This window comes from Myxocyprinus asiaticus, chromosome 4 (genome assembly GCF_019703515.2).
Source record: "Myxocyprinus asiaticus isolate MX2 ecotype Aquarium Trade chromosome 4, UBuf_Myxa_2, whole genome shotgun sequence".
Taxonomy (NCBI): Eukaryota; Metazoa; Chordata; class Actinopteri; order Cypriniformes; family Catostomidae; genus Myxocyprinus; species Myxocyprinus asiaticus.
Window position 1 is genome coordinate 36,162,162 of NC_059347.1, and position 25,339 is coordinate 36,187,500.

Sequence of the window (25,339 nt, forward strand, 5' to 3'; positions counted from 1 at the left end):
CAGGAGTAAGCCTCTGTTCTCCATTCATATTTCTGGCTACATCCATTCCAGCAAAAGATGACTGAATTCGATGCACTACATGTCTTTTACTTGAAGCTTTGTTAGGTTCACAATAATCAAAAGTGTACTTGTAAGAAAGCTACTAAATTAAAACTTACCACTGTGAAACGTCCTGCTCAAGTCGTGCTTGCGAAGGTGGTTCGGGTCGATCAGCTTGTTCTTCCAAACGTTCATTATTTCATTCATTATTGGACTTGGGCTCAAAATGGCATGGCAAAAACGACTCCACTGTTACCATAATTACAGTAGTGTTTACAGCTGCTTGGGAGCTGAAACTTATGGTAAAGGGTGTTACATTTCTGACACACGCTCTACGCGGTAGACCAATCACAACAGACTAGGCCAGCTGACCAATCAGAGCAGACTGGGCTTTTCGGAAAGGGGGGCTTTAAAGAGACAGGAGGTAAATCAGAGCGTTTTGGCCAGAGTATGAAGAGCGGGGAGAAGAAATGTACAGTATGAGAAAAAGAATGTGTTTTTTGAACATTAAAGCATGTAAACCTATTCTAGTAGACCCCCAAAATAAAATTATGAACCTGTAAATTAGCATAATATGGGCTCTTTAACTTATTTCTCTCACACAGCTGTGGGTTGAGTTTCACAGCGATGTGGGCATTTCTTTCTCGACGAGGGTGTGGAGAAGTCAGTGACTGTGTCTCGTTTGGAAGGATGCGTCCTCCGGAGGTCACATTTGTCGGCCGCATACGTCATCAAGGCTGTCTCGTTTCATAAAAGCGATTAGGACACTTCGAATGCAGCCTTCGAATGTGACCTTCTTTCACAGGAATTCGGAGGATGCATGAGGTGTATCCTTCGTGGGCACTCACAACCCACAATTCTTTGCTTCAACGGAAATGTCTAAAAAAAAAATGACGCCAATTTGCCCGTAAATATGATGTTCAAACGCAAGGAATGTTAATTCCCAAGTTGAAGTACCTCAGTAGATGGGTGCAGAGTATATAGTATGTATAATTATATTAATATATAATTAAAATAAAGTATTAGACTAAAAGTACAACTGTAAAATCTATTTTCTTTTCTCTTTACATCATTATAACTCTCCTAAAATGTACCTCATACATTCACTTCCAGAGGGACTTTGTTCCCTTCTCACTCAAAGTGCTCGTGCTTGTTAAATAGTGGCGTGCTGTCATAGCAACCATGTTACATTCTGTTTCTGTTTGTCCTATGAAGGCCATGGCCCTGTCCCAAATGGTGCACTTCATGTGGACTTGCGGTCTCGTGGCCTTCAGTTGCACATGCTTTGTGAAGTCTACGAGTCCGTAGTGTGTCCTATTTGTGATTTTAGCGCTTGCGAGGGTTCTCGCGAGCGCCCCCTTTGTGCCCTCGATGCGGTCTTTGTCGAAGCCCGCACTGCTCCGGGCTCACGGCAGTCCGCTACCCAACAGTCCTTGCGACAGACCAATCAGAAGGACTCAAGTTTCTGAGCTGGAGGAAAAAACATGGCGGACAAGGCGATGTTCAATTGCGGATTAAACATTTATTTTAATAATTGCTTTTTCCTGATTGTCAATGGCAGATCACTTGCTTATCATGGGTATATAGAATCACTTTAAAGGCTGATGTGTAGAACTTGTTCAAAACTTTGTTTTATTTAATTTTCTAGAGATATGGAATTACTCCTATTCAATTTATTGTTATTGTTGTTTCAAAGAGGATTTTAGAATTATTGTGAGTCTCTAAAATATCAAGAAAAGAATAATTTAATGCACATGACTGTAGCTTGTAAGATTGCTTATATTTATTGATATAGCAACATTCGGTCTAACAGTGCTATTTATACCTGCAGAAGTGTGGCTGTGTATATTTTATAACTATTTTTGCAAACATATGGTGGTATGTTCTTCTATACATTTTACTGTGTTCTAAGCTGTACCCATCCATGTGTCTGAATAATGTTTATTTGTTTTCTAAAGATATAAAACAGTAGTCATATGTGCACTTTGTTTTTCAGAGGTTCTTTATTATCTTATGCTTTATTGTCAGTGTGTCGCTTGAAATTATTTAATAATAAAAAAATATTCAATAGTTAGTTTAAAGTGTGTTCTTTTACCCTATCCATCAATGCCATGACTTTTTTAAATAATAATTTGTAAAACTGCATGTAAATAAAAACAATGTAAAAAAATGCGTCATCTGATTGAAGTCTCGATGTCTGTCCCAAATGCACACTTTTACCAATCATGCCCCCTCATGGACTTGCTGACTAGTGCCCCATCGGTCTGCAGTCTCTTACGTCATCAAAGTCTGCACTCTGAGGAAGACCATAAGGGCGGAGAGTGCCATTTGGGACAGGGCCCGTCTCGTTTAAACGAGGCTTGTTTAAAGGAGGACACTTTGTATGCTGCAGCCTTGAAAGAACGCGTCCTACCTAGCATGCAGCCTTTCAAACGAGACACAGCCAGTGTCGACAATGTCTGGGCGCGAGAGCAAAATGAAGAAGAAAAAAGAAAGAAATTGACTGGTGCGTCCTTAATGGGCAGCTTCTGAAGCTCAAAGAGAGCAAGAAGCTTGGCACACACGTAGGAACTACGTTAATCTGTCCTGCCGCGTTAGGCTTAAGGAGACATTCCCGCCCTGTTCAGCTCCGCCCGATAATCTAGGACACCCTGGGAAACGGATTTTATTCCCTTCTCAAGTCACAGCCAACTACTCCCATGCGAACCACTCGCGAGCGCTGCGCGTGAAGCAACATCTTTTACCACCACACTCTGTCCATCCCGCTCTGTAAGGGCTCAGACCTCAAAGGGAATACAAAGTGCTGTTACATCACTTTAAATAGAATTTTCGGGACTGTTCGCCCTGTTTTCATTATGTTTTGACAGAGACACCAGCAGTTGTTTCGCCACTTTATTGGCATTAACTTGGATTATACACGCGCGAGAGGTGTTGATTTCGCGCCGCTTTTTGCCGTCGTGTTTCTTTAACCCTCTTTACTAGAGTGGAATATCTGTGGACTTTATCAACGCTACGGAGGAACGGGAAAGAGCTTAAAGAATTTAAAAGGAATTTCAAGATATATTTTTTTTTATTATTATTATTTTAATCTTTCCTTTTCAAGTGCGTATGATATCACTATTTGTGTGGTTCTAGAGTCTTCGCCGCCCCTTTTAGACCAGAATTAGTCCGTGTGGTCCCAGAGTAGAGGATAGTGTCTTGTCGATCTCGCTCACTCTCCCCTCTGTCCCTTCCTTCTTCCCCCTCGGTCCCCCTGAGGTTATTTGTCTATTTTTCAATGGAATAACTGGTCAGGAAAGCAACTGAACGACGCGGTGAATTTTTTTTTTTTTTTTTTTTTTCTCAACGCCTGCAACTGACAGGTGGTTTAGAGTTGTCTCTTCTCCGGAGAATGCTCAATGATCGATGGGGAATCATGAACAGCTCGTCAGAACTCGAAGACGGACAGCGGGGCAAAAACCAGGTGTGTGTCCCACTCTTTCCCCCTTACACTTTAGAAGGAATGTACTATAGTTTTCGGACAAGCAGCAATTATCATCTACGTGTGTGTATGTCTTATTGTGGTCGTGAATGTGTGTGTGTATACGGAAAACAGTGAATTGCACAATGAGTTGAACGCTCCTTGTTCCTGTCACTCCGCATAAGCGCGCCCGTAGATCATTCGCGCCCTGAAAGTGGTTATTTTGATTCCCGCTCATGCGGATATAGCTGAATAGGGCGCCAGCCAAGCGAAATGCAGCTGCTCCGTGAATTTGCCATAAATAGACTATATGGTAGAGTGGGGAGTTTATCTTGCTTTACCAGCACAGGCATGGGAAAATGTGACCCTCGAGAGATAAGCCAAACAATTCTGAATTATGATTTAATGATTTATTAATGAATTATTGATTTAAATGATACGTTCCTTTGAAACGTAGGTATGCTGTTAAGGCTTGACGTTAATTGTTTCAGTAGCCATATTTGTGGCGCCGATGTTAGGATAAAGATGTGTCGAGAATCGTAAAGCGCTGACAAACAATAAAATAAAAAAATAATTCTAGCGAGCGATTGTGTCAGGAGTCGGGTGTTTGTGTTCTACCTAAGGGTCAGTATAGGATGAAGTGTGGATAAGCCACACTTATCCACACTTTACATCACAGGACGCCACACTGACACACCTTTACGACTGAATATCACACATGATAAGTTTTCATTTATTTTAATAACGTGGTCTATGGAGAATGTGTGTTTTAATGGCCAGGAGTGATATACTGTAAAATCTGGTTACAGTTTTGTCTATGGTATTACTGGAGCTAGAGAACCCATTCAAACTTAATGAAAAACTCAATTTGAGACCAAATATATGGAAACCAACATGTAGCTTAATAAATATTTAAGTTGAGGCTTGAATACACAGCCACACCGTTACACAATTAACTACACAGACACATAGAGGAAGAGATAAAGAGATTAAAAAAGAGTAAAGTAAGTACTCAACCTGTGTTTTTTCTCATCTTTTCCTCATTGATCTCCATGTTTATTCATACTACTGTATGTGTATTCCATAATGTCTTTTTATGGTTTTCTGTGCTGGGATGAGAGGAAAAGATTTATAGAAAAGGTTCAGATCAGGTTTCTGATCTTATCTGGTCCCAGGTCTTTGGATTCAAGTTGTCTCATGTTGTTTTGATGTAAATGTGTCTGCATCAGCAACTGATGTCAAGAAACGGGTTAAGGTTAGACGGGCTAAGGTTAGTTCATATCATTCTAAAGGCCCAAACATACTCTATGCAAGTACGTGAACGCAGACGCACTTTGCTAAGCAAGCTCAATTTCACACGTCGTTGCGTTGTGAAATGTGTCAGCGCTCAATTCATAACCCAACACAAGTACGCGCTGCATTCTCAGCGTTGTCGCAAGGGGCGCTATAGTGTATTTTCTTCTTTCAATCAACAACTGTCATAGTGGAATTGGGCAGCAATGTGAGACAAACTTTTTATCCCCAGTCCATTCAAATGTACTTGTTTTTTCTCTGTGTCTCAACTCACTGATTGGTTTCGTGGTCACGCCTAAAATATCTATTGCCTCCTTGTGGTCTGAGGTTTGTAACCGCCAGAGCAAAGCAAGAGCGCATGTAATGGATGTTCAACGGGACTACGAGTTGGCCATGCGTTGGCCAAGCGCTCGCATCTGCGTACTTGCGTGAAGTATGTTTCGGTCTTAATTCATGTCAGGTCTTTCTTTAGCCTGCTGGTTGGTTAGGCTTAGATGTTATGTAGAATGATACAGTACATCACAAATCTAATACAAACCTAAATGTCGGGTAAAGAAATTGTTGATCTCTTTTTGAGTTCTTGTTATTTGACTTTAATTTCAAGATGGTTTATACTCAATAAAGAAGATCCCAGGATTTTAGAACATACACACACACACACACACACACACACACACACACACACACACACACACACACACACACATATTGGTGCAGCTATCATTATGAGGACTCTCCATAGACATAATGATTTCTACTTTACACACTATAGATTCTATCCCCTAACCCTACCCCTAAACCTAACCCTCACAAAAACTTTCTGCATTTTTACATTTTCAGTAAAACATCATTTAGTATGTATATATATTATATATTTTTTTTAAGTGATTTGAATTATGGGGACACTAGAAATGTCCTCATAAACCACATTTATAGCATAATACCCTTGTAATTACCAGTTTGTAACCTAAAAATCCTCATAAACCACTTAAACCTGCCCCCCCCCCCCCCCCCCCCCCACACACACACACACACTGCAGTGGTGTACTGGAATTGATTGAGTCAATTTTTGCTGACAGCAGCCCACACCAGGCTCTAGACATGCATTTTAAACTATTGACTGTAAGTGACTGTTCTTCGAGAAATCCTTTGTTATTGAATGTGAGGGTGTAATTAAATTTATGTTTAGCTGACAAGGTTTGTTACAAGAATTATAAACTTTTTACAGGGAAAGTTACATGATTGATGAACTCACATGCTTCCATTGAGTTTAGAAACATTGTATAAATTCACACATTGCACACTGATGCTGTCCTAAATTTGAGAGCATAAAAAACACATTTGCAACATTGGTTTTAATAGCCTATGGTTATCTACAGAAAACTACGATAAAATACCATTTGTTACAGTGTAGACATTTTGAGAGATAATGCCAGAACCAAAGTAAAAATAAATAAATAAATAAATAAAACCTCACACCAGGGGACCATTTAAAGATTTAGATACTACATGTTAAATAGTTATAGGTTTTACAGAGGGACAAGCATTTATAGGTGTAACACAAAAAATGTGTAGATTTCTGAATTCTGAAAAGAGATAGTGTGATTCTGCCAATAATCACACAGGAAGTCGGCATGATGTTTCCAAAAGTTTCGATACTCTAGGATCGGCGACAGTATGCAACCATTTGATACAACATTTCCCACCAGACTGTTTTTGGATCAGTTTCAGTGCGTTTACCTTCCCATGTGGCTCGACCGGCAGCTTGTTGTGTCAGTAGTGTGAGAGACCTGGGTTTGTATCCACACTGAAACCAGGAAGTAATTGCATTCGATTAATCAGTGACGAGCGTGATTCGGAGGTTGCACTTTTCTCCCTAACATTTAATTTTTACTCCTCTAATGGTTAGGTTTAGGTTTGGGATTGGGTTGGGGGGTAGAGTTCATATATATGCAATACTCTTTACTGTATTACATCCTGTACAGCTGAAAGGAACTCACTTCACAACTAGCTTTTGGTGAGCTCTCCTGGACATAAATGGAGTTAATACGTACCAATATGCTCTACAACACTTTGGCCACTGGGGGGCTGTGTTTTAAATTTCGGTAAGCACACACCGATTTTTGCTGAAGTCGACCTACTTTTTCCAATTTCAATGTGAGATTAGGCTGATTCTGCATGGTTAAAAAGCATTTTAGGACCATAGACAGCAACAGTACTCTGGAAAATGCCAAATCCAGAACCATGGGCAGCGCCTGAGGTATCTAGCACTATTGCACTTAAAATCTACTCCAACAAAATATTGTTAATTCATATTATGAGCAAAAGGATAAAACATATTTGAAATAAAATAGGATGAATAAAATTATTATTATTATTATTATATTACATTATATTCTTTGACAGTTATCTACTAATAATTGAAAGTTATAATCAACTGTTTTGTGTGATATAGATCTTCAAATGTGAGTTATGTGTAAGCACAAGTTAAAATGAGCTCATGTGATAAAAACAAAACTTTTTTTTTTCCTTTTTGAAAGTCAATTTCTTTATAGACACATACCTTAAAGTTTTGACTACATAACTCATTCACCATTATCCCCTAAGAAAAAAGATAATGTTGATTTAACCATTGAGAAGAAAACACTTGATATATGAAATATTATCTAAATAAAAAAGCAATTTTTCAAAACATTCATTTATTTAAAATGTATTATATTTAATTAATTTTCAGCAATAATTTATATAAACAATTATGAGGAACAAACAGTAAAAATGAAAACATTACATAAACATACACAAGCCTGGTAACATAAAAATAAGTATATGATATATTCACATTTAGTCAGACAAGTAAATGTGTGTGGGTATTAGAAATCAATGTGACTTGCCCCAATATCACTCTGACAACTTGCCCCTACCTGACAATTATGAAAAAATACTCTTTTCCTGACAACACAGTTCGACATTTCTGTTTATATCTAACTGCATATAATATAGTCGCAGTGTGGTGTATATTGTGTAGTTGTGTTTGTCAGAGTTTTGAACTAGATGTTTTAAACCAGCATAATTAAATGAAAACTGTTAGAGAAAACGTTTGACTTTTGACACAAAACCTTGTAGTTACTGTGTTGTATCCAAAGTGACAACTTTCCCCCTATTGTTCCTATATTAAGAAGGAAGTTTGAAATGTTTAATTAGCTCCAGTTTATTCCAATATCAGCTTGACAATATTATTTGACAATAACATTGTTTGATGCATTTCATGGATCTCCCAAAATAATGTATCTTAGTTAGTCACTTAAAAATTTATTAGCATTGTACATTGCATTAAAGTATCATAATGAACAGTAATGTCAATAACACTGTGAAGTGAACTATAATGATTTGTAAACAGAGAAACATCAATGCTACTAACTGCATCCTGCAGACAAGACTAGCAAAAGTTAAAAGCAGAATGACAGGCATACAGTTGTTACAAACAGGGCAATTTACAATGGTTGGCTAAAGACACTGATAAAAAATGAAGAGCAGTGAAGAATCACACAACCCATTGACAAATTGAGCTTTGAATGACTAATGTTTTCTCCCTCAATGGGGAGAAGGGAGGAGACAGGGAGATGGAGAGACAAGTTATGAGTAATAGTGGGGATGTCAGCTTGGACCGTGATTCCTGGGGATTCCACACACACACACACACACACACACACCCTTTGTTTTTATATCATTGTGGGGATTCTCCATAGACTTCCATGCATTTTATGGATTTTATACGATAATGTATACTCCCTAACCCTACCCCTAAACCTAACAGAAACCTTTTTACATTTTTACATAAAAAAATAAAAAAACATTGTTTAGTATGTTTAAAAAGCCATTTCCCTCGTGGGGACCGCTGGCTGGGCCCCACAAAGTAGGTGATCTCAGGTTTTACTATCCTTTTGGGGACATTTGGTCCCCACAAAGTAGTATAAAAATGTACACACACACACACACACACACACACGTTGGTACTCCTGTCATTATGAGGACACTCTATAGATATAATGAGTTTTATACTGTACAAACTACATATTCTATCCCCTAACCCTACACCTACCCCAAACCTAACTCTCACAGAAACCTTTTGGGATTTTTACATTTTAAAAAAAACAAAAACAAAACAATGTTTAGAATGTTTTTTTTGTTTTTTTTTTACCATTTCAATTACAGGGACACTAGGGATGTCCTCATAAACCACATTTATAGCATAATACCCTCGTAATTACTAATGTGTAACCTAAAAAAAATGTCCTTGTAAACCACAAAAAAACAACTCACACACACACACACACACACACACACACACATGCACACAAACTCAATTGCATTTTGTTTTACTCTGACGTAGTAGTGTGGTCAAGTTTTGCAAACCGAGGTTACTTGAGTAACCGGAGACGTTCCCTATTGATTCAGTTTACTCAATATTGCATTTGAACACTATGGGGAATGGAGTCCCATCACGCTGCACTACGTAGCATCATACCCTAGATGTACCAGGGTAGAAACACTTAGAAGAATGTGTATATGAGGTCATGGCCCTTTGGGGGTCACAGACTTATGTGTCTTCAAGTGTGTATGGAAATGAGTAACCGCACATGGTGAAAACCAGATGGAAAGTTAATCTTAATCTGAGGATCTATATGAGTCATATAATACACACAGAATAATGAACCCCTTCATAACCAGAGGTTTTATTCAATTAGAAGTGCTTGTGACTTCTAGTGGGTGTAAATTGGATAGCAGCCTACCCAGGTGGCTGTATTAAAATTATAACAGGTAGCCCACCCGAATAAGGAGCTCGGGCTCACCCACTGGGTGAAGGAATAGTAGCTCTCTAGACAGAGAGGAATCGCGAAGCGATGGGTGCCTTGTCTAGGTTATAAAACCTTGTGAACGTGTTCTACAAAGACCATATATCCTGTAGGAATTTACCATTTGTCCATGCGCCTGAAGAAGCCATGCCTCTAGTTGAATGTGCGTTTACAACTATAGGGTATCTAATGCCCTGTGACTCATAAGTGAGGGCAGTCGCATCAACGATCCAGTGAGAGAGCCTTTGTTTGGAGACGGACATGCCTTTTGTGCATCCTCGATAACAAACATAGAGCTGATCCGACAGTCTAAACTGGCAAGTGTGCTCTACATATGTGTGCAATGCCGGCACGTGGCATAATAAATGCGCTAACTGCTCCTCATCCGAATTAGACGGTGGAGAAAAGAAAGCATGTAGGTGCACTATCTGTGCCCTGAAGGGTGTGGAAAGCACCTTAGGCATATAGCCTTTTTTGGGTTTGATGGTGGCTTTTGAAAGCTCCGGACCAAATTCCAGACATGAACTGTCAACCGTTAGCACCTGTATATCACCAACCCATTTTACTGAGGCCAGAGCCAACAGCAGTGCAGTCTTTAAAAGAGAGCACACACAACTCAACAGATTACAGTGGTTCGAACGGGGGGCTTGTGAGCGCCCTGAGCACCAGATTTAAGTCCCATGTTGGAACCGTAGCAGGGCCAGAGGGGTTCAAGCGCCTCGCTCCACTAAGGAATTTTATGATCAGATCATGTCTGCCTATAGAGGAACCAGCCTCTGGGGCGTGAAATGCCGATATGGTCATTACATAGACCTTAAGCATTGATGGAGTAAGACCTGCGTCCAACTGCTCTTGAAGGAATATAAGGATCTCTGTTATGGAGCAATTCACTGGGTCTTTGTTGTGTGAAAAGTACTAATCCGCAAATGCACGCCATTTTAGTGCATAGAGGCTTCTCGTAGATGACGCTCTAGCTTACAAAATGGTGTTCCGGCTCGTCCGCTGTGCTCCGTTCAGGTGCCATACATGTAGGTTCCACAGCTCCGGCTGGGGATGCCAAATCGTGCCCTGCACTTAAGAAAGCAGATCCCTCCTCAGCTGTATTTTCCATGGAGGGCCACCCAATATCTACATCATCTCCAGAAACCATGGCTGGTTGGGCCATTTTTGTGCAACCAACATAACTGTTTCCTTGTCCTCTCTGACTTTGCTAATGACAGAGTGGCGGAGACGTAATGGGGGAAATGCATATTTGCGTTTCGTCAGCCACTTGTGGGCCAAGGCATCCACTCCCAGCGGGGACGTCCGCTTTGTCAAACATTTTCCAAATCCTCAGAAACATCTGAGGATGAAGTCTCCATTCCCCTGCCATTGGTCCCTGGTGCAGCAGCATGTCTGCTCTGCAGTTCAGACGGCCCGGAACGTATGTCGCGTGCAGGGAGAGGAGATGGCACATGCTCCAAACGAGGAGGCGTTGTGCCAGGCTCATCATTGGTAGCGATCGAGTGCTGCTCTGGTGATTTATGTATGCTACCACTGACATATTGTCTGACCGAATCAGAACATGATGATTCACTATGTCGGAATGGAAAGCTTTCACCGCTAAGAAGATGGCTAGCATTTCCAAGCAGTTGATGTGCCAAAAGCTGGGCGCCCATCGCACAACGCACACCAACCCATGTCGGATGCATCCGTAGTCACCACTTTTCGTCTGAAAACCTGACCCAGCATCACATTTGTAACGAAGCAGGCGAGGAATGAGGATCTAAATGCAGCTATTTAATAAAACAAAGGTAAACCAGGTAACTCAGAACATAATTAAACAAAACACAGGGAACAAAGCACTGAGCACAACGTAATACATGTGAAGACTGACAAAGAAACCATGGGAAAACAAGGGCTTAAATACACAAGGGAAAACAAGGGAACGAGGAACACCTGGGGAAACAATCAGGGGAAAAACAATCATGAAAAGAAACTACAAAGGACTACAAAACTAACAGGAAACAGGAACAGGGGAACTAAACAAGAATTTCAACATAAAAGTCAATGCAAACACAGGGAATACATGACAGAGCCCCCCCTTTAAGGAGCAGATTCCAGATGCTCCACAATGATAAATTGTCCATGGGGTGTGGGGGGAAGGGGGAAACAGGCAGTTCAAGGGGGCACAAGGGGCAAGGGGAGCAGAGGAACAAGGCAAAGTCAGGGAGGCTTGAGACCAAGGCGGAGCCGGAGACCAAAGAGGCCAGAGTAGATCAGGCGGACGGCCAGGGGACCCAGGAGACCAGAGCAGATCAGGCGGACGGCCAGGGGACCCAGGAGACCAGAGCAGATCAGGCGGACGGCCAGGGGACCCAGGAGACCAGAGCAGATCAGGTGGACGGCCAGGAGACCAAGGAGACTAGAGCAGATTAGTTGGACGACCAGGAGACCCAGAAGACCAGAGCAGATCAGGCAGACGGCCAGGAGACCCAGGAGATCACCTCAGGGTAGGGACTGGATCAAGAGGCCTGGTTGGCAGCCACAGGGCTGGAACAGGTTCAGGAGGTCTGGGTGGTGACCACAGGGAAAAGATAGGGTCATGAGGCCTGGGAGCAGCCACAGACTAGAGACTGGAGCCATGGAAGACTCTGAGGGCATAGCCGTGGAAGGCGCAGCCGTAGGAGGCTCAAGGGGCGAAGCCATGGCAGGCGGAGACGTGGGAGGCTCAAGAGGTGAAGCCGTGGCAGGCGGAGCCATGGGAGGCTCGAGGAGTGAAGCCGTGGTAGGCGGAGCCATGGGAGGCTCGAGGGGCGAAGCTGTGGTAGGTGGAGCCATGGGAGGCTCAAGGGGTGGAGCCATGGAAGGTGGAGCCGTGGGAGGTTCGAGGGGTGGAGCCGTGGAAAGCGGAGCCTTGGGAGGTTCGTGGGGTGAAGCCGTGGTAGGCGGAGCTGTGGGAGGCTCGAGGGGTGAAGCCGTCGAAGGCAGAGCCATGGGAGGCTCGAGACAAAGAGTCCTGGATGACTGGGAAACAACCTCCATGGTCGCGAACATGGGAAGAGGCTCAGGAATGACCTCTGGTCTTGAACACTGGCAGAGACGCGGGAACGACCTCTGTGGTCGTAAACACTGGCTGAGACTCGGGAATGACCTCTGTGGTCGTGTGTATAGGCAGAGACTTGGGAACGACCTCTGTGGTTGTGAGCATGGGCAGAGACTCAGAAATGACCTCTGTGGTCGTGAACACTGGCAGAGACTCAGGAACGTCCTCCGTGGTCTTGAACATGGGCAGAGACTTGGAAATGACCTCCGTGGTCATGTACACAGGAAGAGACTTGGGAATGACCTCTGTGGTCGTGGGCATGGGCAGAGACTTTGGAACGACCTCTGTGGTCATGGGCATGGGCAGAGACTTGGGAACAGCCTCCGTGGTCGTGAACTCTGGCAGAGACTCAGGAACGATCTCTGTGGTCATAAACACTGGCTGAGACCCATGAACGACCTCTGTGGTCGTGTGCATGGGCAGAGACTCAGAAACGACCTCTGTGGACGTGAACACTGGCAGAGACTCAGGAACGACCTTTGTGGTCGTGGGCATGGGCAGAGACTCGGAAACGACCTCCGTGGTCATGTACATGGGAAGAGACTTGGGAACAGAAGTCTTTATTCTCCTCCTCCTCCTCCGGACGGCCATAGTTGGCAACGCTGGCTCTGGTCGGACAAGGCAGGCAATGCTGGCACTGGGACAGACAAGGCTGGCAACACCGGTTCAGGGACAGATGAGGCTGGCAACGCAGGCTCTGGGACGGACGAGGCTGGCAACGCAGGCTCTGGAACAGACGAGGCTGGCAACGTAAGCTCTGGGACGGACAAGGCTGGCAATGCAGACTCTGGGACGGATGAGGCTGGCAATGCAGGATCTGGGACGGACGAGGCTGGCAACGCAGGCTCTGGGACAGACGAGGCTTCCAGCTCATTGGCCATTGCAGGCGTGGGCATTGGCTCGTTGGCCGTGGCAGGCGTGGCAATTTGTGAGGTAGGGTCTTCATGGCCCTATGCACCGACATTAGTGGCAGATCATTCAACTTGGAGATCGTGTAATGCTTTGAGAGAGGGGAGGCTTGGAGCAAAGAGTTGCGAAAGGCTTGACTGTGACATGGCGTGGAGCAGACTCACGCGTGACTGTGACATGACGTGGAGCAGACTCAAGTGTGACTTGGCGTGGAGCAGACTCAGGCGTGACTGTGACATGGCGTGGAGCAGACTCAGGCTTGGCTGTGACATGGCACCGAGCAGACTCAGGCGTGGCTGTGACAAGGCACGGAGCAGACTCAGGCGTGGAAGGCTTGGAAACCGGGATCAGGGTAGGGGGAGGAGGATCCTCTGAAGCTAGAGCTTCTAATGTTAACTTCACATACTCCCTCCATGTGTAGTCTCCCATCTCAGGCAATTCCCTCCACCGGTGAGCTATTAAACCAATCTGGTATATTGACTTGAGATGGGAGTCCGCAAAACCTGTCAGGCAGGCAATGGTGCAAAAACGAAGGGAGTATTCCCTTATGGGTAAATCCTCACGGCTCAACTGAGTGAACAAAACCGCTAGATCCATCTTGTATGGTCAGTCTTTCTGTTACGAAGCAGGCGAGGAATGAGGATCTAAATGCAGAACATAATGAAACAAAACAGGGAACAAAGCGCTGAGCACAGCGTAATACATGTGAAGACTGACAAAGAAACCAGGGGAAAACAAGGGAACGAGGAACACCTGTGGAAACAATCAGGGGAAAACCAATCATGAAAAGAAACTACAAAGGACTACAAAACTAACAGGAAACAGGAACAGGGGAACTAAACAAGAATTCAAAATAACAGTCAATGCAAACACAGGGAATGCGTGACAACACCCTGCTGATAAAGGTTTGGAGCTGTCCATGGTGCTAGAACAGCCAGGCGCACGGCCAGAGGCAATCCGAAGTGAAGGATTTTGAATTGATATGTCATCCCTTCGAAAGTGAATCTCAAGAACAGCCTGTGATGCTGCCTAAGATCTGTTTCTGAGTTAACATTTGAATGGGTGTTTTGCAAGTGCGATGTTCAAATGTTCAGATCTAAATCGGCCGAAGCCCGCCGCCTTTCTTTGGAAAGAAAAGGTAGCAGCTGTAAAACCCTCTGCGGGCGTGGCAGCTCGGAACAATCTCTATCGAATCTTTTGCGAGATTGTGAATTTCTGCACGTAATGCAGGCACGTCCCATGACGGAACCGGCGAGGACAAAACGCTGTTGAAGCAAGGCGGTCTGCATGCGAATTGGATAGAATACCCATGTTCGATCATTTTTAGCACACAATCTGACATGCCCGTGAGTGCCCACCACGCATTCATGTAATGGAATAGCGGGCGCTTTATATTTGACACTAATTGTGATAGCACGCCGCTCACCATTGGGAAGCGATTATGCACAGTGTGTGAAATGGGGAAGCAGATCAAATTCTCAAGAATGGCCTGAGTCAAAATTAAGGGGGACTCTAAGGTATGGTTTATGAGCGTGCAAACATAAGAGAGAGAATGGTTTGTAGTGATCATTATGAACAGAACCCAAAGAGGGTTCAATTCAAATGTCACAGATGCAGATAGGCTGGAGGCCACTGTCTTTTTGCTATTGGGCACTTCATTAGGAGCAGGGTTTGGTTATTAGCAATAATTAATATTTATCAAAGATAATTATTAATTCTTAAAATCAATAGGACATTGATTAGAATCAGCATTAGCTTTTGAATCCTTTAAATCAACAATCATCAAAGATAACATCATCAAATTCAATAGAATATGAATTATCATCAAAGATAATTATTAATTAATAAAATCAATAGAATATTAATGATTTATATCACCGGGGCACCACCCTGGAATCAGGAACTAATAACCAGACAGTATAGCAGTCTCACTATTGGATTGTTCTCTTAGGAAAGTCGACATCAACAATGAAGACTTGAATCCAAGCACTGACATCCCCTACTAGCCCTCTACACAGGTGCATGCAGAACAATACCAAAACATTCTCTTTAAAGTATAACAAAGTTTATTATTGCAGTAATATCAATTAATAATAATGCAATGCAGTCAATAAACTTCCGACTTCCTACTACAAACTAAACAGTAACATGATTAGATATGGTAACAAATAAGCCTATAATACATGAGAGGAAAGTATGTGTATGTGTGTGAGTGTATGTGTGTGTGTGTGTGTGTGTGTGTGTAAGGGGTGGATTGCACAAAATGGCGGATGTGGCTCTTGTGGAGAGTACGTCACGTGAATGTGGGTGGAGAGACTGGTTAATGGCATCTGCTCATTTAACGTGTGTCTCCGCTGGTACGATAACTTAGCAGCAGTGAACGGACTCGGTGGTCTGTAAACTGTAAGAGCAATAAACTTGATACGCAAGAATAACACACTATAATAATCTAACTCTGTCCAGACGTAAACCTCTTACTTGAATTGCATGAGGACGTGGGTAGAATGTGTGTTCGTCCGTCGGTTGACTCCGACTCAGTTCCTCGAAGCTCGGGTGATGACGCGAGGCTGTTTCCTCGCTCTGTCGGTGGGCGGTACGGCGGCTGATTCTCGGCGGGTTGGTGGAGAAAACAGCGAAGTTGACTTGGTTGAAGAAGAAAGAGAAATTCACTTCTGCAGGCAAAAGGGTGAAGACGCAGATTGCTCGGCAGTCTTCTTCGTATCCATTAACGTACTCGGTGGAACACAGAGAAATCTCAACTCTTCCAGCAAGATGGAGATCGTATGGCCAAAATGTCAGGTACGTATGTTACTTCCTTGGGCAATGAGGCTACACCTGGGAGCAGCAGGGCTGCATCTAGATGAGGCACATACTGTCGATGGAAGCAACTCCCAGAAAGATCTCAGATGTTTTTATACTCTCGATGACGTCATGTTGAGGGATGCGTTCTGTCGTGCATTTCATCCAATAGGAGTTGAGAGTTCAATGCTTCAAAATTTCACACATAGGTGTAAAGTGAGCAAGGCATCATGGGATCTGTTGTCTGTTTTAGGACTCTCTTTGTTTGATTTTGGTGCTGTTTTTTAATCAGTCTTCTAGTGTCCTACAGGCCGCAATCAGGCTTTATGACTGTGTGTAGGCCTGCCTTTGTCTCTTATCTGAGTACCTGAGCCCCAACACTGTGTTTTGATGAGAAAATAACGGCTGTGACATTCTCTCTGTGCACCGTACGGGGGAACGACCCCTATTGCATCTTTCACATGGAGATTTACTACCGCGGAGCGCAGAATGGGCGTGTCCTGTACTGTAACATGGAGGTTAGAACAAGGTGGCTGCGTCATGAACCGGAATGTATAACCTTACACTACCGTTTTTTTAACACACTGAGAAATGCTCGGTAACATGCGCCACATGACCGTGTAATGCTGCCGTTTATAAGACAGGAGCATTCTGTGTGGAGTGTGGTTTAATTTTTCTCTGAGATGCCCAGAAGCGCACCATGCGATCGCAAAATGCACGAGTGGGCACTGATAATGGGCACAGATAGCTGCCACTTCTCACTCAGAGCACGCCACGCATCCATGCACAGCGCTAATAATGTAAAGGCTCGAGCGCGCAAACAATAGACACCAATCACCCATGGTTATCACGGCGAGTGAGTTTGGTCGGAGAGGAAGAAAGAGCTTTTTCAGCCTTCAGCTATTCAAGCAATGCAAGGAAGTGTTGTACTAATAACTGACTCGTTTCCGGCGATAATAGAGGGGAAGGGCGAGTTGAAACATAATATAAAAATGCAGGAGCTCTAGATTCCTATAAACTCTATACTTCCAGGGGGATTCTTCCCTCTAGGGACTGACAGCGCTATTTGCGTAACAGTACAAAAAGACGCTAAAATATGCCCGAGGATGGCAGCCCCTCCAATCTGGGCAAAGTATGGCGTAGGGCTGAATGATTTGGCCAAAAAATCTAATTGCGATTATTTAAAAAAAAATTTTTGATTGTGATTTGAACTGTGATATGATAAACATACAACAACAAAAAAGTGCCATTTCTTTCAACCAAAATTAAACGTCATGGTTACTGGTGTAACCTCCGTTCCCTGATGGAGGGAACGAGACGTTGGTGTCGATGTAGTGACACTAGGGGTCACTCTTGGGAGCCCGAGACACCTCTGGTCTTTGATAAAAGGCCAATGAAAATTGGCGAGTGGTATTTGCATGCCACTCCCCCGAACATACGGGTATAAAAGGAGCTGGTATGCAACCACTCATTCAGGTTTTACGCTGAGGAGCCGATATAAGGTCTGGCCATTTCAGCGGGTAGTTCAGCGTTGTGGCAGGAGGGACCAACGTCTCGTTCCCTCCATCAGGGAACGGAGGTTACACCAGTAACCATGACGTTCCCTATCTGTCACTCACTCAACGTTGGTGTCGATGTAGTGACACTAGGGGTCCCTATACAAAACGCCACAAGGCTGAACTGTGTTACGTGAACTGGCGATGTGTGGTGGGCAGACTTGCTGTGTGCCTCAGCCAACGCACAGGTCGACACGTAACCTCCCCCAACATAGTTATGAGTGTCGAACGGCCCTTTTTGGGGACAAGTTGACTACCCAAAGATAGAGACGGGCTTAACCCAGTCGTGGCCTCTTTTCCCCTTCTCTTTTTCCACTCCCTAAAAAAAGAAGGGGGATTATCTGACTAGGCCGCCAGGTCTAGTCGGGGGGTGTCCCTCCCAAGGGGAGGACACCGCGGAAACCACACCCAACCCCAGAGAGGGGGGGGGGTATTTAAGTGGAAAAATACATCACATGGTCTTTCCAACCATGTGGAGAGCCTTCAAGGTAGATCCTGCCCAATGGGGGAGGAGGTACTACAACATGGAGACTGGGGCAGAGGGCTCTGCCCAAGGAAGACGCAGTTTGCCAGCAGGGAAACGAGCTAGCGGAAGATATAGATCGCATGGGGTTAGCCTTACAGGGAACCGCCACATGCGGAGCACCTACCCCAGCACCGGGCTCTTAGCTAGCGCGTGTACTGGGCCGGCAGTGAGTTTCTCCGAAGACTATCCGCTTGTGTTGCGTGCCACTACCTGGGACGAAACCGGTTCCACCCGGAGGTTGTAGAACCCTGCAAAGGTGTTGGGTGTTGCCCAGCCCGCTGCTCTACAAATGTCTGTTAGAGAGGCACCTCTGGCCAGGGCCCAAGAAGCCGCTACACCACGGGTAGAATGGGCTCGTAGCCCTACCGGGGGCGGCATGTCTTAGGCGAGATATGCCATAGATATGGCATCAACGAGCCAGTGGGCGATCCTCTGCTTGGAGACAGCGCTTCCTTTCCGCTGTGCACCGAAGCAGACAAAGAGCTGCTCAGAGAGTCTAAAGCTCTGCGTGCGATCCAAATAGATGCGCAAAGCGCGCACCGGACACAGCAACGCCAGGGCTGGGTCTGCCTCCTCCTGGGGCAGCGCTTGCAGGTTCACCACCTGGTCCCTAAAAGGAGTGGTGGGAACCTTGGGCACATAGCCCGGTCGGGGTCTCAGGATCACGTGAGAATAGCCCGGACCAAACTCTAGGCACGTTTCGCTGACAGAGAACGCTTGCAGGTCACCTACCCTCTTGATGGAAGTGAGCGCAGTCAGGAGGGCAGTCTTCAGGGAGAGTGCCTTAAGCTCGACTGACTGCAAAGGCTCAAAGGGGGCTCTCTGTAGGCCCTGAAGAACTATGGAGAGGTCCCATGAGGGAACGAAGAGCGGTCTGGAGGGATTTAGCCTCCTAGCGCCTCTTAGGAACCTGATGATCAGGTCGTGCTTCCCTAAGGACTTACCGTCAACTGCGTCGTGGTGTGCTGCTATGGCAGCAACGTACACCTTCAAGGTGGAAGGGGACAGCCTCCCTTCCAACCTCTCCTGCAGGAAGGAAAGCACTGATCCGACTGCGCATCTCTGGGGGTCTTCGTGTTGAGAAGAACACCACTTAGCGAACAGAGACCACTTCAAGGCATACAGGCGCCTTGTAGAGGGTGCCCTAGCCTGAGTGATCGTGTCTACCACCGCGGGTGGTAGGCCACCTAGGTCTTCCGCGTCCTGTCCAGGGGCCAGACATGGAGATTCCAGAGGTCTGGGCGCGGGTGCCAGAGGGTGCCCCGTCCCTGAGAAAGAAGGTCCTTCCTCAGGGGAATTTGCCAGGGGGGAGCTGTCGCGAGGAGCGTGAGGTCCGAGAACCATGTCTGGGTGGGCCAGTAGGGTGCTACCAGGACGACCTGCTCCTCGTCCTCCCTGACTTTGCACAGTGTCTGTGCAAGTAGGCTCACTGGGGGAAACGCGTATTTGCGAATGCCAGGGGGCCAGCTGTGTGCCAGTGCGTCTATGCCGAGAGGAGCCTCAGTGAGGGCGTACCAGAGCGGGCAGTGGGAGGATTCTTGGGAGGCGAACAGGTCCACCTGAGCCTGACCGAATTGACTCCAAATCAGCTGGACCACCTGGGGGTGGAGTCTCCACTCACCCCTGCGGGGAACCTGCCGTGACAGCGCGTCCGCTGTAACATTGAGGTTGCCCGGGATATGAGTGGCTCGCAGCAACTTGAGGTGCTGCTGACTCCGGAGGAGGAGACGGCGGGCGAGTTGTGACATACAGCGGGAGCGCAGACCGCCTTGGCGGTTGACATATGCTACCACTGCCGTGCTGTCTGTCCGAACTAGCACGTGCTTGCCCTGGATCAACGGCCGGAACCTCCGCAGGGCGAGCAGAATTGCCAGTAACTCGAGGCAGTTGATGTGCCAACGCAGCCACGGACCCGTCCAGAGGCCGGTGGCTGCGTGCCCGTTGCAAACAGCGCCCCAGCCCGTCTTGGAGGCATCTGTCGTAACCACGATGCGCCTTGAGACCAGTTCTAGAGGAACACCTGCTCGTAGAAACGAGAGGTCGGTCCAAGGGCTGAAAAGACGGTGACAGACCAGTGTAATGGCCACGCGGTGTGTCCCGTGGCGCCATGCCCGTCTCGGGACTCGAGTCTGGAGCCAGTGCTCAAGCGGCCTCATATGCATCAACCCGAGCGGGGTGGCCACCGCCGAGGATGCCATATGCCCCAGGAGCCTCTGAAAAAGTTTCAGTGGAACCGCTGTTTTCTGTTTGAACGCCTTCAAACAGGCCAGCACCGACTGGGCGCGCTCGTTCGTAAGGCGCGCCGTCAGGGAGACCGAGTCCAACTCCAAACCGAGAAAAGAGATGCTCTGAACCGGGAGGAGCTTGCTCTTTTCCCAGTTGACCCTACGCCCTAGTCGGCTGAGGTGCGAGAGCACCAGGTCCCTGTGTGCGCATAACACGTCTCGAGAGTGAGCTAAGATTAGCCAGTCGTCGAGATAGTTGAGAATGCGAATGCCTACCTCCCTTAACGGGGCAAGGGCAGCCTCTGCGATCTTTGTAAAGACGCGAGGAGACAGGGACAGGCCGAAAGGGAGGACTTTGTACTGATACGCCCGACCCTTGAACGCAGGAAGGGTCTGTGTCGAGGAAGGATCGAGACGTGAAAGTATGCGTCCTTCAGGTCTACCACCGCGAACCAATCCTGATGCCGGACACTCGCTAAAATGCGTCTTTGCGTCAGCATCTTGAACAGGAGTCTGTGTAAAGCCCGGTTCAGTACTCGCAGGTCCAAGATTAGCCGCAACCCACCGCCTTTCTTCGGTACGATGAAGTAGGGGCTGTAAAACCCTTTCTTCATCTCGGCTGGAGGGACAGGTTCTATCGCGCCCTTCCGTAGGAGGGTAGCGATTTCCGCGTGCAGAGTAACAGCGTTTTCGCCCTTGACGAAGGTGAAGTGAGTACCGCTGAACCTGGGCGGGCGCCTGGCGAACTGAATCACGTAGCTGAGTCGGACGGTCCGGATCAACCACCGCGACGGATTGGGAAGTGCAAGCCATGCGTCCAAATTCCGTGCGAGGGGGACCAAGGGGACAACGTCGTCAGACGTACCGGCAGGTTGGGCGTCGCGGCGGGGCGGAGCGCGAGATGCCACAGCACGTCGTGGCCGTGCTGAGTCTAGGGACATCGAAGCACTTACCTGGCTCCTTGTGACCACCCCCGGAACAGCCTGGGATGGGGGAGGAAGAGGCCTGTCCTCGCGACCCGTGGAGGCTGTCACATCGGGGGTGGATTTGTGCCACAGCTGGGTGCTCAGGGGCGAAAAGGGCACCGCTGGAGCGCCAATCCTGCAAGATAAAACCCGTGGACGGTAGTCGTGATGACGACCGTACACACAGGGTATGTGACCCAGGGAGGAAGGAAGCCGCTCTTTTGTTGAACTGTTGGGTACCGCAGTCACTTGGGCGTGCAGCGAAATCAAACGAAAAGGCAACAAAAGATTTTCCACCCAGCCCTCCACCGGGGGATGGAGTGTTCTTTCTACCAGCTCCAGGTGAGTGGGTTCCCTCGTCCCTGGGTTGCCCGTCTCAGGGGCGCCTCGAAGATCTCCGTGGGTTCTTCGGTGCCATCTGTGAGACGGGTGGCGTCGGCTTCCTGCGGTGGGCTCCACGCCGGGGCCGGGCCGGAGGGGCAGGCTGCGGTGGAGCCGGTGCAGTCACCGCAGGGGGACGCCCTTGGCGATGAGCAGACGGGGTGCGGGGTCTTGAGCCGCGCCGGGGCAGGATGTGACGGATTGCCTCCATCTGCTGCTTTACCGTCGAGAACTGCTGGGCAAAGTCCTCAACGGTGTCGCCAAATAGGCCCGCCTGGGAAATGGGGGCAGCAAGGAACCGTGTCTTGTCGGCCTCGTCCATCTCGACCAGGTTGAGCCACAGGTGGTGCTCCTGGACCACTAGTGTGGCCATCGTCCGCCCAAGAGACCGCGCTGTGACCTTCGTTGCCCGGAGGGCGAGGTCGGTCGCCGAGCGCAGTTCCTGCATCAAATCTGGTGCGGAACTACCCTCATGCAGTTCTTTCAGTGCCTTGGATTGGTGGACCTGCAGGAGAGCCATGGCGTGCAGGGCAGAGGCGGCTTGTCCAGCAGCGCAGTAGGCCTTGGCCGTCAGGGACGACGTGAGCCTACAGGGCTTGGAGGGGAGCTTAGGGCGTCCACGCCAGGTGGCGGCGCTCTGCGGGCATAAGTGCACTGTGAGCGCCTTATCCACCGGGGGAATCGCCGTATAGCCCCTGGCCGCCCCGCCATCGAGGGTAGTGAGAGCAGGGGAACTGCGGAGTTGGGGTCGGGCAGTAAAAAGTGCCTCCCACGACTTCGTCAGCTCCTCATGCACCTCCGGGAAGAATGGCACTGGAGCGGGGCGCGGCTGGTCTGAGCGGCGCCGCGAGCCCAGAAACCAATCATCAAGCCGCGAGGGTTCAGGGGAGAGCGGAGGGTTCCACTCTAGCCCGACGCTCGCGGCTGCCCGGGAAAGCATGTCCATCATTTCGGCGTCGGCCTGTAACTGGGCGACCGTCCCCGAAGGGGGAAGCCCAGCTGAGGCTTCTGCGTCCGACTGGACAAGCCTGCTCTCCGATGCTGCGCTCGAAAGCTCATCATCTTCGCGGGCCTCGAACGAGAAGCCAGACTCGCCGTGCGAACTCATCCAGAAGCCCGATTGGGGCAGACAAGTGTGCTGGGGAATGGGAGGTCCGCGGGGGGATACCCGGCGGAGGCGATCCCATTGAGGTCCCCAAATCGCCCCCAGCGCCAGCCGCGCCGACCTCAAACCCGTAGGTAGGAGGACCAGGGCGGGGAGCCGCTGGGGTGGCTTGCTTTCTTACGAAAGCAAGCCGCGACCGCAACGTTGCCATGGTCATGTTCTCGCAGTGAGAACATGAGCCATTCATAAACGCTACCTCCGTGTGGGTCGCGCCCAGACACGAGAGACAGCGATCATGACCATCCGAAGTTGAGAGAAAACGACCGCAACCAGGAATAACACACGAACGGAAAGGCATCTTTAAAAAGACGCGTCTTTAAAAAGACGTTCCGTGTGTGCGCTCTTTTAGAGAAATATATACTCTTTTAGAGGGGAAAAATGCTCTTTCAGAAAAATATACTCTCTAGTTTTTCTGCCGAAGCGCCCAGGGGCGTTCTCTGCAGTGCACCAGTGCAGAGGAGGGAGAAGCCGCTGAAATGCGCCGTCAGATCCAGCAGAGGTGAATGAACAGTGCTATTCAGCTCAATGAGCATGACCGTTCGGCTCCGAAGAGAAAATCTGAATGAGTGGTTACATACCAGCTCCTTTTATACCCGTATGTTCGGGGAGTGGCATGCAAATACCACTCGCCAATTTTCATTGGCCTTTTATCAAAGACCAGAGGTGTCTCGGGCTCCCAAGAGTGACCCCTAGTGTCACTACATCGACACCAACGTCGAGTGAGTGACAGATAGGGAACCATGTTTTTCCCATGCATTACTGCTGACCAGAAATACTTTTCTAAAAAGAGTGTTAATTTTTGAGTCTTCTAAAACGAACCAAAGTAAATAAATAAATAAATAAAACAGTGAAACAGAGGGAGGAAAAACATCATGATCACATTGCATCTGTCTGCTTTGTAAAAAATGTTTTTTTTCCAATTTGTGATAAGGTCAGTTCACTTTTCATCATATTGTTTTTAAAACCCAGTCAATTTCAATATTATATTATTGTAATAATATTGATGTTAAGAAATTATTATAGAAATATATTATATGTATAATAATGATGATCAATATTGCTATAATAATGCATTATAATTATTATTCAGTAGTAATTTATTTAATAATTTCTTAACTTACTATGCAGTCTGGTTAAACCCTTAAGTCTTTATTTCGGCGGAAGCTTTTATTTTGAAAACTGAAAAGCGGATGTGGATGTTTGTAGATGAGATGAGAACAGCCTGTTGTGAATGAAATGCTCTCTTCTGCCTTGCTGTCAACAAAAACATGCTCTCATTGGGTTATTTTAAATGTGTATAGTCAATTGTAACAGCCAAACATATACTGTATGTGAAATTACGCAAATGTGCATATAAAGTAAATCGGGGGCGCTTTAAATAAGGTGCTCACCGCACGTTAGCACGCTGAACTGAACTGAAGTGTACATATGTCACTCAAGGCAGCAGATAGATGAATGTGTGTGTATGGAGCGCAGAGTCACTTTGAAACGCTTGTGTAATACAATGATCCCGTTTACATGTATTTAAGAAAGCACAACAGACAAACAGCAGTGCACATAGGTGCACCACTGCGGGAAGCGCGTGGAGACTAATTATTTCATTAAATTGCAGCCCTTGCAGTTTGATAATTGCACTGGGTCAAATTGCGATTTCGATGTAATTTTGGTTAATCGTTCAGCCCTAGTAGGGTAGTAGGGCGCACACCAGGTCTCAGTAAGCTCAAGTAGAAAACAACATATTATTTCACTCACATATTAAATTAATATCAAGTAATGGCCTGGAGAAAGAAAAGCTTTAAGATTATGCTGCAAACAGATATCTCCAGTCTTGTTTCGCTTGTAATTTCATGAAACACAGAATAAAAAAACAGCTGATGCTACGTGACCCCACTTCAGTGCTCTGGGGCAAATTCAAAATGACATTTTTGCTCCCTCAAAGGGCACTGCAGCAGCAGGTGACGCCACTAGGAAGCTCGTTCCAACAAAGTGAGAAAAGAATTTAACCTCCTCCAATGTGTGACTGTGTGTGCAGTTTTTTTCCATATGTGTCCTTGTGAATATTGATCTTGGGTGTGATCATTTT

At 46.7% G+C, this 25,339-nt stretch overlaps 1 protein-coding gene across 3 annotated transcripts in view; it reads left to right on the forward strand.

Moving 5' to 3' along the window:
* The first annotated feature begins 2,748 nt into the window (after positions 1–2,748).
* Positions 2,749–25,339, forward strand: part of fibcd1b (fibrinogen C domain containing 1b) — a 181,923-nt gene continuing 159,332 nt past the window's right edge. For all 3 annotated transcript variants that reach the window (XM_051696547.1, XM_051696546.1, XM_051696548.1), the window contains exon 1: positions 2,749–3,502. In XM_051696547.1, coding sequence (XP_051552507.1) covers positions 3,431–3,502 — 72 coding nt within the window. In that variant the 5' untranslated portion in view covers positions 2,749–3,430. The remainder of the gene's footprint in view (positions 3,503–25,339) is intronic.